A 13,787-nucleotide genomic window follows, 5' to 3' on the forward strand; every position below is an offset into this window, starting at 1 on the left:
TTGTGTGCTTTTCTGTGATATGTATATATTGTTACTCTCTATTTTTAACATGTCATTTTAAAGATTTATACAACTGTTACGTTTTATACATATCTTTGCTTTAAACTGCAGGCCTGGTGACACTTGTTTTTTTCTTCTCCATTTTAAATGTTTAGTTTTAGTTATTTGTATTTTTATGTTACACAAAAAGTGGGTTTTGATAAACTGTTGGCTGTCTTTGCATCAGGTGTGATGCTGTTTTTTGTTTTAGTCCCCAACTAATGATTGATTTCAGCACATCAAACTTCATAGATAGTACAACATTGAGCAGAATTCAAAACACCTTCAAACATAGTACATGCTTGAAAGAAAAATGATTTATTCAAGAACCCTTAATAGTATCGCTATCATATTTCAATATAACATTTAAACATTAAAAAAGTATTTTTTGCTGTATTTTGGACATTTCACACACTCTATACAAGTAAAGTTTCATGTATATCATAATTTTTATATAATTATGGTATATGGTAAAAATAAGGAGATAACCGTTTTTTATTGTAAGCCTGAGTTTTCCATGGGACATGTGGTAGAGCTAATTAAGTAAACCAAAAATTATAGAATTGAAAAAAGGCATCTTCTCTGAGTTAGAGAAACACTGAGACCTTTTATACACTACTTGTTATCCAGTCAAATCCTTTGATACAAGATAGCTGCATTAGAATAAATTATTTATTGGTTAGAAGTTAATTAAGGAGTTTTTAAACTTGCCAAAGTTAAATATGTTTATGAATTTATTGTGTCTTTATATTTTCTTATTTTTAGAGTAGGATATGCATGTATTTTTGAGTTTTTAAAGCAATTGCTTTCATGCCGTCGCGTATGGCCATCTTTGTGACCCAGATCAGAGACTCCGCCCAGATCAAGCCATAGTATTTTGTTAAACAGGCTCCTGGTCTGTCATTCTTAAACACCTATGTATGTTTTCTAATGCAATACATAGCTTGAAACTTTTGAAAAACGTTAGTGGATTTAAGAACGTTCAGCATACGTTCTTGTAGATGTATTTTTGTATTTAGGGGGACAACCGTTTGACTATCAAAAAAACATAGACGTCCGATTGAAAAAATGCATTTTTATACCTGCGATTCCGTTTTCCGTTCGTACGATGTTTCAACAAAATATGGAATCATTTCAGTTGTTGATTTAGTATTGAAAATTTGACTGAATTATCTTTTATAATATACGGTTTTATATGTTTAATTGGTGTTTTTTTAAGAAAGAGGTCAGGTGCTCTTGTTCATTCATAAAATTGTCGTTCATTCATAAATTTATCGTAAAATCAAAATCACTACACAGGTTATCAGGTTATACGTAGTGTCAAATGATTACCTGTAATCTAAAAATAGACAAAGTTAACTGACCTGTTTTGTTGATTTGTTTGCGCAAATAATTTGGAGGAACGAAACCCTTGTTGAAACACATAACAATAAGTTTGTTTTCCTTTTTTGTCATAACTCCGTAAGATTTATCGATCACCTTACTAATGAAATGGACCCGTCCAAAAGTGATAGATGCCAAGTCCAGATGAAGAGATATCTACAATTTGGAATTTTCTAGTTTCATAGATTAAAAAAAGTACATCCTTTTTGGATATCATATTCAAAACTGGGTATGCATGACAAATGATGAAACCATTATCCTCGTCTTTCCAATGGACGAGTCTACTACGTTTGTTGACCCTCGACGGTCCACCGTGTTTGCAATTTTATTTCACATGTTTTCGAAATATTGAAGATCATTTTCACAATGTTTCCTGAAAATTGGATAAATATCTAAGCAACTTAGAGCTGTTTGTTCTTGTTCGTATAATGACGATTTAATGTCATGTTTGTCTGTGATGGCCCCTCTTTTCGGGATTGCATGAGAATTATAGTTATCTCGTACCGCATGAGGTGACACATATCAACTGAGCAATAATGTTTGGGACTTAGTTTTCAAGAAATGATGACAAAGTAACATTATGAAAATATTTTTAGTCAGCTGAAATATATATTTATTTTTACATGTTTATGTCTTGTAAAATATTTCTTTCCCGTTTTTCAACATTTGCGTCTGGAAAGTTGAAATGTTTTAACTGAAGTGTTAAATTTAAATTAATTATGAAAATTAAATCAATAAAGGAAATTATTGCCCAGTTACAAACACTACTATGGGATAATCCATAATAATTTCTCTTGGAGTTTATATGTTTCAGCACATGTATATTTGACCCTAGTCCAAATAATTATAACGTCTGGGACGGCTATTTTATTTTTTTTCTGGGACGAAGGCGTCCCAGAAAAAAAAATTAAAATAACCTTGCCAGACGTCATAATTATTTGGACTAATTTGACCCCAACTTTAGCCTGGTAAACGTGTTGTCTCCGTGTGAAATATAAAACATATTAAAAATGACTTTCTGCTAAAGTCTTTAATTGATATAAAGTTAAAACCTTCTTAATTCTCACTAGACAACACTCCTGTCATGTTTAATTCTTAAATATATGTGGATGAAAAAAAAGTCCCCAAAACATAAACATGGCAGCAATTGCTTTTACAGCCTTTCAGGCTTTGATTTGTTTGTTTTGTGATGTTTGAGGTGTAGTATTTTGATTTTGTTAATTTTTGTCTCTAAAAAGTTTGTTTAAAATTGATTGATACTCATAATCAAAAAGACTAGATTTTTAGTGACTTCATGGTAGATACTAGTTATACATGAAGAGATTGTACCAGTAGATTGCAATTGTACATATTAATCAATTTCTAATTGAGTTTTAGAATGTGCAATTGAGAAAAAAAATCAGTCAAGTAGGGTGGATATAATGGCATCTACAAAGTATATCAAAACTGCATTTATATCCTTAAAAACCTGTTCATTTACTGGTGCTTAAATTTGATGATTTTACTGTTCTACATCAGTCATATTTCAATGCCATTCTGAAATCCATTATTTACATGAATCAAGAGGTGCTTAATAACTTTCAGGACAATTTTTTTATTTTTCATTAAAAAATTTTGTAAGTGGGCATTCAGAAGGCGAATTTGAATCAACAGTATTGTTTAAATACCTTTGAATTACTATATCAGCCACTGGTTTAACAAGGTTTATAAATAGAAATAATAACATACTTATGTAATGTTATAATGTAGTGCTAGACATATTGTATATACATTTGTCTTTTGTTATAGCGTAAACTGACCTCTAGATGTCATATGGGTATTTTTGTTGTAAGGTTACTGTCACTTTGTAAGTGCTTTGATCATCACATGCAATAGTAATATTACCTCCCTTTTAGAAGTAATTAAGAGAAAAATCATTAGAGATTGTAGAAATCAAAAATTTGATGAAACAATGGGGACTGGTTCTGTTAAGTCTTTCAATAAAGTTTAATATTAAGAGTTATGAATCATTAATGAATTTCAATAGACTACTGTGGATTCATTATAATTTGTTGGATACCACGAAATTATATGTTAAACAAATAACAGATTTTCCATAGGATTGTATGCAGATTTCTGCTAAACCAAGAATTTAAAGATCCACGAACATGTCAGACTTCCATGATCCACAAAAATCGTAACCCTCAAATATAATGAATCTACAGTATATAGACTATTTTTGCATTTATCTGAGGAGAAATATGTAAGAATAATCTGCAAATCTGATTTTCTTTATTGTATTGGTGCTGTATTCAATATTTGTACAACGAAAATCCAATTTTTCAGTATATATGTATTTTATTAATTTCTTTATAGGTAGTCATTTTAAAAACATTTTACTTTCATTTTGCTCAGTTGTGTATACAATTTAATGTATTTTATCTGTCTCTTGCCTGTTTTATTTGGTAAAACACTTGTTGCTGAATTTTTTACTTAAAATGTATTATTTTATTTTTTTGCTATTTTGTTTTTTCAAATTATACCAATCAAGTAATAATTTATTCTTTTTTTCAAATCATCAGTATGTTTTAATTATTAATGTGATTAAAGTATTGACTAGACTATTTGACGTTCAAATTTTCTTAGATGGAAATTCATTTATTGCATTTGAATACTTATTCTCATGAATACATATTTTCTTGGATTTTGTTTTCTTGGATATTTGATGTCTTGGTTTTGCCAATGTCTGCATTCCAAGCTTTGGAAAATTTATACTTTTTATTAAACATTAAATTTAAGAAATATTCAGACATTATATTTATGGTTAACTTATACCAAAAAATACATTAAAATACTCTCTCTAGTATAAATGATATGAATAGTAACACCAGATTGGTTTGTCATTTATAATCATTTTGTGAATGTATTACATTGAATATATCTTTAACTTTTTTCCCTAACACTACCTTTGTTGTCTTAATCAATAATTTTGAATTCTATATATAAATACTATCTTTTCTTTCTATTAATATTTTTTTCTTCATTTTATTAGACAACTAGAAAGATTAGTATTAGAAATAGGTATTTTTCTGACTTTTGTCTAAAAATTACAGTAGGTAAAAATGAGTAGATATATGTAGAACAGTTTTCGTCTGTCTTTAAATGTGTATGTATCAAGTGCTTATTTTGTTAACAGTGTGTGCTAACTTATAATATTTACCTTACATGTTCAATGCTGTGCTTACTTTCAGGAAACTTTACACTGTCATTTACCTATTTGAAAGAATTTTTAGTTCTAGATTTGATTGTTATACAGTGGTGATTCAAAGTATTAAAAAGAGCAAGAATTTTTTATTATGTTAATCTTCTATTGAGCAAAATTAGAAAACTAGTTATTGCATGATTATAAGCAAAGATGGATAATGCATATTTTTTGAAAATATGAATGTCTGCAATACAATGCCATATTAGCGTGTAATTGTTATTCTTGAATAAATGCTATCAAGAGCATTACCTATTTGTTGTTATTTATCAACCTGATTTACACTGACACTTTCATCTATATTTCTGCCTTTTATAAGATATATAGCATCATCATTGTTTAGATCTATTGGTTTATTTATATCAGTCTTTGAATGGATCAGTTGATACCAAAGTATACTGCATCCCTCAATGTACATTCATACTATATGAAAAGAAATTAAAAATAATAAAGATTTATTATGATTAATTAGAAATTGTTACTGCTACTGATGCAATTTTTCTTTCAAAAAAAAAATAAGTCCCTTGTATGATAAGCTGTTCCCTTCATTTTGAAGTATTTAAAGGTAAAAAAAGAAGTTATTCAGTTCAGCTCCAATTTCTAGCTAAGGATTTTATTTGAATGGCCATTATCTTAATGTATAGATATGAAATAGAATAGATAAAAATATGTGGTATACATTCATAACACAAAATCAATACATGCACACAAAAAAAACAACATAGAAAAAGTAAAGGAACAGTGCTGTTCTTCATCTCGAAGTCCCAGTGATGCCTTTAACTTGAAGCTAAAAAAAGTCCATATTTAGTTTTTGCTTTTTGGTATGTTTTTCAATTACCGTAAGCAATATGTGAACTATATTTGATATATTGAATAATAATTGTTAGGTGTATATGTCTGTCCGACAGAATTACTTGCCCTTGCCCTTTGCCATGAATATTTAAAAACATTAAGTTTTTGCGATACTAATAGTAAAACCTTTACCTTTAAGAATTTCTATATGAAATCAATGGTCAGTAAAGCAGGCAAGATATTCAAGCGTTTGCACTCTTGTTTGAAACAGATATTGATTCTTTTGTCCCTGTCCGAGAACATTATAAAATTTGCTGCAAAAATGAAATACACTATCAGATGTTCAAGCATGTCACTAACAGATGAGGTGTTGTGATATCTGTTAGTAACTTACCTTGCTGCCCTTCATTGAACCATATCTGATCTGTGGATGTCATTTTGTTACTATGGGTCACATACAGCGGAGCATATTATGAAGTAGGCCTGACTAGAGATATTAATGCATTTTTTTCATTGACTTGTTTGAGATGTTTACATTACTTTTTAAGAAGCTGATGGTGTTGTTAACTTTGGAGCCGATGGTGCTTATGTGTTTCCCTCATTTAAGATCTGATGAAATGGTGCATCCAAGGTATTTGGCTGATGTTACATGTTGAGGATATGGCAATGTGATTTGTAATTGTACTTATATGGATCTCGCTTCTTGGAGCAGTATTTCAGTCAGTGTATACTTCTTGGTATTACTAGGAGTTTTCAACATACCGACGTATTTATCTCATGGTTTTACATTTCATATCTTTATACTTAAGCGGCATCTCATTTTTCAGATTCGTTTTTCTCTTGCAAGTTCTTTTAAAGCCTTCATGTAGCTTATTGAAATGCGTTTTTATCCGTTTATTTAAAGCAGTTTTCATATGTATGCTTTTATCAATATTGTCTTCTAGTATAATGATAAAAAAGTTCAATATGACATCGACAGATACATTTTCGTAATTTAGTATATAGTTGTTGATTGTGTATTATGAAAAACGTCGTTCACATGTCCCCACTTTGCATTCGTATACATTTCGGGATTTCTTGGCTTCTGTTATAACCATAGTGGTTCCGTTTTCTTAAATTCATATGAAACGAGTGAGTGATGAAAAATAATGTTTGTCCAATTCTTGAACCAATGCATGTATATATCATAAACTTAGTCCTCTGTGCAAGATTTTATCATTATTTTCGCAAATATATCATATAATCGTCACCTTTTCTCTCTCTGTTTGTTATGATTCAACAAATATGGCTGCTCATTAAATGCCGTGTTTTGAAGCTGAGTTTTACCGATTATCACCTTATAGTAAACAAATTACAAAAAGCATGGGTATTGAGCACGTGTTTAGCATGTATAATCCGATATTTGTAAATATCAATGACAGATCCATGCGTATTGTGGTCACCGGATTTTTACGAAGAGGGTTACGCTTGGGTCACAATGCATACGGAAAATATGTCGGCGAATTGCTTGCTGCAAGCAAGCAATTAAAAATAAGTAAATTTCTTCTAAATGTGGACAAATTAAAGAATTTTCCTCAGAAAAAAGTATATGTACATAAGTTGTATAATGAAAACTATCCATTTAGTTATAAAAAACATATGCATATTTTTTTTTAATTTGAGGTTTCTTATGACTTTAAAAGTATCTTGGATTATTTGTTAGTCCTCGATCTAGGTTATTTGCCCCTATTAAAGGAGCTTTAATAAATTTTGTCAACCGATCTTAATCAATTGTATTGGAATTTGTGGTGATTATTTGGTTGATGATTAATTTGTTTATTGTTTAGTCTCATCTAGGTCGGTTGCACTCTCCATGTGTAAGATTAATTCTTAGTTCTTCATAATCATTCCTTTTGTGGAAACCAAAGTTGGCACACAAGATAAACATCCAGCATTTGTACACGTTTGTTGTTGCAAATATGACAACAGTTACACGATTTATTTGTATAAGCTTAGCAAAAAATGCAAGAGGACTGCATATATATCAGAACAAACACAATGTTAATAATTGAAACTTTGAATACGAAAATACAATAAGTATTAAATTAAAAATACAATTGATATATTACAGTTCAATTGATGGTGTATTGAAATTGTTATGACAGTTAAGGTTATGGTAATCTATATGACGAAGTCTACTGACATTATTTCATAATTTTTATGGAAATGTTTCCCATATGCATGTCATAACTCGAACTACTATTTTGTAGTAAATGATATTTAACAATATCGATCAATATATAATACTATCATTTTCAACAGCATTTCCGTTTCATACAACTCTATATTTCACAGATCGTCAGTGACCTTATACAGTATATACACAATCAATACATTTAATATGATGAAAACGAAGCTCTCATCAAAATTTAAAATTTGATAAGCGTGTGAATACCATTTTAGTTCATTGTTTGACTGTAATTCTACCGAATATCTGATACTTCTAAAAAACATGGCTCACTTTGAATATTTAACAAATGTCGTTTTATATTGGCTGATGCCAATAACAAATAACTCTTGTACACACTGTGTATTAGATACATAAGCAAAATCTCTGAAATCTAAACGAGGAAGGAAATACAAATTGAAATTACCTACTTCAATATTATCTTCCTTGACAAAGGTAACAGACAGTTGAAAAATGACATCGACAAAGCTAGTCGGACATTTAATTGTTCTCGTATATGGTTCGCTATGTTTTGGAAACCCAGATGGCACATATATTGCACCACTAATAGATGATACGCAAAGAGCACCTTTAGTAGCTTTGCTAAATACCAGTGATATAAGTCAAAATATAATGAACTCTTTTGGGAAACAACTAAACGAAAAAGTGAACGATTCAATCAACGAGAAAATGGGGGATATTCACCGTCGTATACAGAAGGTAGAAGAAACTTGTGAACATATTGAGAGAGATCGTTCATCAGGAAATGGAAATAGAAAAGGTAAAAAAATTATTTAACTTTACTGTTATATTTTTTCCCACTATGATAGGAAATGCATAAAAATGATACACAGTACTTAGTCTATCTTTGAATAATGGCTGTCTTCATGTAATTGTAAGGTGAAATCATTAAAGGTAATAAATTTAAGTTTAGATTTCCTTAAACTTTAACCATAAGTTCTAGATAAATATCAAAAACATTTTTTAAAGACTTGAACATATGCCAATTCTGATAAAAGAATACGATAATGAAACATTTTTTAGGTCGGACAATTTTAAAATGGTTGACTAAGAAATAATGTTTATAATTCGTTGGTTAACGAAGTCTTAAAAAATGTCGAAGACTTTTGGTCATGTTCTTGTGAATAATTCAGTAGACTTTTAAAAAAATCATCTCTTAATAATTTTAATCAGCCCAATCACTTTGCATGTATTTCAGTATTTTGTTTAGGTTTAAATAATGGCCATTCAATATAAACGAGACAAGACAAGAGAATGCTTTCGTATTTCTGCTATTTCACTTTTTGTTGAAGTACACTCTTAATTGCATGAACAATACAAGATTGTTATATAACATATACATGTTTCGATAATGGCAATTTTATAAAGAAGAGACTAGACAATACAATACAATGCCTAATAATTTCGTGAATAAAAACATAAAACGCTAAAAGATAATATAGCAAAGATATTATTAACTAGCAATATAAAACATGTATTCTTATCATAAACATGTTACTGTGGTTATCATTTATCATTTGAAACCAAATGACCTTTAAAGCAGCAGCCCCTTCTATATTTTGCAAATGCACTTCTGCTTTGTCAAGGTATACTTTGAATAATGTTTGTCTTTACCCTATATATTTAAAAATAATCTCTTAATAATTATTTGCGTAGTTTGCTATGCTCGTTTGCAATTTACTAATTATACCAATACTTCTGCTCTGCTTAGTCAATATTTTCTTTTTTTTTAAAACGACTGACCAAAGCTCACTCTTTTGATATGACAAATGTTTTGCGGAAAGGTAAGGGAACTACCTTTAGATGTTTGATTGTTTGGTTTTTTTCTTCAAAATTTAACCTTTGATAAAATAAATTTTGCTTACACCAACATCTTCTGACGCTGATTTTCTTATTGGCTGTCATGCAATATATTTTCTTATTTATAATCATGATAATACACAATTAAATATTTACGATCCGATGCATTTTGCTTACAATCTGCAAAAAAACAGAATATTTGTGGAGGAAAAATATCTTCTATGATACTCTATGTATGTATATCGGAACCGTTTGCAATCTAAATGCCACTCCTATTTTATATTCTGTCAGCCATATTACAAACAAAAAAAGGCGATAACAACGTGGTCATTTCCTGTCTCGCTCATCTTTGAATTCATGAGTAGTCTCATTCTGTCTTAAATTCTTTTATTGGTGTTTCGATAATATTTTAGATATAAGAGATTGTAGGGATCTTCCCAATGATTACCGAAGTGGTATTTACAAGATTAAACCAGACCATACAGAAGAATTCGATGTATATTGTGAGATGACAGTTGATCATGGTGGTTGGACGGTATGTATGATCGATATGAATTCATGATATTTTTTTTCTTCTGCTGCATAATATGCGTGCAAAGTCTAACTAAAGTATCAAGCCTACCTGTTGTAAGAAGGTTACGTACATCACATTTCATTTGCATTTTCACCTTCTCGTTTAGAATATTTAAGATATCAAAGGATTATGCATGCAAAAAAAAAACACATATTGAACCGAGGCGTTTTAATTTAAAGAGAAATAGCTATTTCAATACCGAGCAATGATTCCGTATAATTGCGTAATGCGAAATAAATATTGGCAGTTATCCATAAAAAGTAAAGTTCAAATAAACGTCACGACAATTGATTTGTTTACTTTCTTCTTCGATTTCCATAATCTGTACACATTTCAATAAGACTAAATATCATTTTAATCAATTCGATGTACAAACAAAGATACATCCGGACCTGAATAAGTCGATTTATGCCTTTTTTTACCTACTATGTTTTAATCTATGCCAACAATGTTCAGGACTATTATTTTAAAATACTTCAGGTCATTTCAATATGTTGTATAGCGGTGGTGGATAATAAGGTATTGACAATGACATTATGTGTTCTCGGTTGTCTCCTTTTGTGTAATAACGAGAAAGACACTTACGCAAAGTCATCCTCTTTTATCTAGGTGAATTTGAATAATTTGGATAAGTACCCGAATAAACCCTTTTTTTATTGAAATATAAATGATAAACACGATGACCAAAGTCTATCCTACTTTTTCTCTATTTTATCATCATTCTTTACTAGGATAGATATTTTTATGTGGTTTGCGAAACTTATACATATACCCACAAGTAAATTTAGCATTTCCAATGACTAAGTAAATGATACCAAGTCATATTTTCTAAATTGAGATTCAAGAGGTGAGCGGGGTTCAGCTCTATTATGCAAAATGACTGATGCTGGTTTGTTTAGTTTAATACGTTTATCATATATTTGGTTGTTTTAAAATTCAATTCAAACTATTGATCTTTCAAAAGGGACAATAAAGCATACGTAAAAAAGCAGAAGAATATATCTTTAAGAAAACATTTTATTTTTTATCAGGTTATACAAAGAAGAGAGAGTGGTGATCTTGATTTCTATCAAGGATGGGAAAAATACAAAACAGGATTTGGACAACTTAATCGCGAATTTTGGTTAGGTGAGTATGTATTGATTAAAAGTATTGAACCTTGTTTAGTGAACACGCAAAGATCCTAACAAAATCTGAAACAAGTATCGTTGCATAACAAATGTATGCTAATGTGCTTTATCTATATGCTTTTTTGTGTTTCTTCGTCACAAATTTGTTTGTTTAAATAATGATTAAGATTATAAGAAAGTTTTGAGCGTCACTGATGAGTCTTATGTAGACGAAACGCGCGTCTGGGGTACTAAATTATAATCATTTGATAACTATTGACTGATGTACCCTAATTATCACATGTTTTTATTCTTATGCGATGTCTATATAAATATACCAGAAAGATAACATTTAAAGCACTATTCAATTCTAGGGAATGACAAGATTCACACCTTGACGTCACAAGGCAGATATGAACTGCTTATAGGTCTCGCTGACTTTGACAACAATCAAGCTTATGCTAAATACCAACATTTTTACATCGGGAATGAAACGTCTAAGTACAAAATCAATATTTACGGTTACAGTGGTAGCGCTGGTAGGTATAATAAACACAGTGATTAGTATCTTCTTATTGGTATCTACTTTTTGTTAAATAAGTTCGTAATATTAAAACCATTTGAACTGTGATAATATTTGTCAGAATTGCAACGTTTTATATAACTTCCCGTTGATATATCATAGTATTTAATGAATGCAATATTTGAAAAAAAAAATCATATTAAAAATCTATAGTCATCAATCCTGTCAAATTCATTTAAAATCTAAAGTTATTGATTTTCTTATTTTGAAATAAGTAATACTATAGCGTAAACTAATGGTAAAATCCTATAACAATATCTGGATGATTTCCCCTCCTTTGTTTTAAAAAAGAAATCTCTTGAGAGAAATTTACAATAGAAAGTATATAATTACAAACCTTAAAAAAGAATTTTAAATGAGGTTTAACGCTATAAAACCAGGTTTAATTCACCATTTTCTACATTTGATAATGCCTGTTCTAAGTCAGGAATATGACAGTTATTGTCCATTCGCTTGAAGTGTTATATTATTTGATTTTGCTATTTGATTAGGAACTTTCCGATTTTAATTATCCTTGGAGTTCAGTATTGTAGTGGTTTTGTATTGGTTAGCGAGGAAATATTTTTATTTACTGACACTATATTTACATAACTTAAGGATTCCGAATATCTGACAAAAAGCTACAAAACAAGAGTAAAAATGTACAACAGCTAGGAATACCTATTACATGTATTTACTACAATATTTTTCATTGAAGGGGACAACTTGAACTACCACAATGGAATGCCTTTCACTACCTTTGACAGAGACAGTGATCTAGACCATAGGAACTGTGCCCTAACTGTTAATGGAGCATGGTGGTTTACAAACTGTTTTGAAAGTCATCTAAATGGACACTATTTCATCAGGACGCCATCAAAAGCTTGGAGGGGAATTATTTGGAAAGACTGGAAAGGTCCAAATCATTCTCTGAGAGCTACTGAAATGATGATTCGAAGACTGTAATTGCAAACCGGGATTTAGAAAAAAGACTTACCATGGATTATGGGTCGAAAAATTTAACGAAACTTATATTTTATTCTTTCGACTTCTAGAATGAATGATTATTGAATTACAAGTTAAGTACTGCGATAAATAAAAATAATTTCTCAAATTTGCTGTCAATATGTTTTATGGTATTTTTATGAATACGGAACAAAGATTCCTAAACTGCAACAAGTATGTTACGATGTTTCTCCACTCGAGACAGTAAAATATTAATACCGGCACTGAACAGGACAACAATTAATAGTTATCAAAGGTACCAGGATTATAATTTAGTACGCCAGTCGCGCGTTTCGTCTACATAAGACTCATCAGTGACGCTCATATCAAAAATATTTATAAAGCCAAACAAGTACGGAGTTGAAGAGCATTGATGATCCAAAATTCCCCAAAATTGTGCCAAATACGGCTACGGTAATTTATTCCTGGGATAAGAAAATCCTTAGTTTTCGAAAAAAATTTATATTCAGGAAATTTATAAAAAATGACCACATAATTGATATTCATGTCAACACCGAAGTGCTGATTACTGGGTTGGTGATACCCTCGGGGACGAAACGTCCACCAGTAGTGGCATCGATTATAATTTAGTACGCCAGACGCGACTATAGTTACATTTTCTTGTTATCCATCACATCTCTGCTAAGGTATAGTAACTGTAAATGGGCTTTGTTGCAGATTTAGCTAAAATGTTGCATGCAACCTTGGCTCGTTGAACTATAACTGTAAATCGAAATAAAGAATGCATTCATCTTTTAAATTATCCACCATTTAGAATGATGTTTACCGTTAAAACAAAGTCAATGACCCTATCTTTATTTTGTGTCGTTAGAACGGAAATTTATGTATCAACAACATATATTTTCTTCAAGAAAAATCTATGGAGTAGAATTAGAGGTGTAATACCACCATGTCATGGTACGTCACATCCGGTTGCATACGAAAGTAGGTCTAAAAATATATTCCCTTGGATTTGACCGTTGTAGGTAATTAATCCTACATTTTATTGCAGTAAAACTATTTCTGTGTCATAAACATATGTCTTGACTATTTCA

At 30.2% G+C, this 13,787-nt stretch overlaps 1 protein-coding gene across 1 annotated transcript; it reads left to right on the forward strand.

Annotated features, from left to right (window-relative positions):
- The first annotated feature begins 8,095 nt into the window (after positions 1-8,095).
- Positions 8,096-12,823, forward strand: LOC134723537 (microfibril-associated glycoprotein 4-like). The gene is made up of 5 exons (XM_063587123.1): positions 8,096-8,442; positions 9,896-10,017; positions 11,088-11,184; positions 11,540-11,704; positions 12,446-12,823. The coding sequence occupies exons 1-5, from the start codon at positions 8,136-8,138 to the stop codon at positions 12,691-12,693; spliced, it is 939 nt and encodes a 312-aa protein (XP_063443193.1). The 5' UTR covers positions 8,096-8,135; the 3' UTR covers positions 12,694-12,823.
- Positions 12,824-13,787: the final 964 nt, after the last annotated feature.

Source organism: Mytilus trossulus, chromosome 6 (assembly GCF_036588685.1).
Source record: "Mytilus trossulus isolate FHL-02 chromosome 6, PNRI_Mtr1.1.1.hap1, whole genome shotgun sequence".
Lineage (NCBI taxonomy): Eukaryota > Metazoa > Mollusca > Bivalvia > Mytilida > Mytilidae > Mytilus > Mytilus trossulus.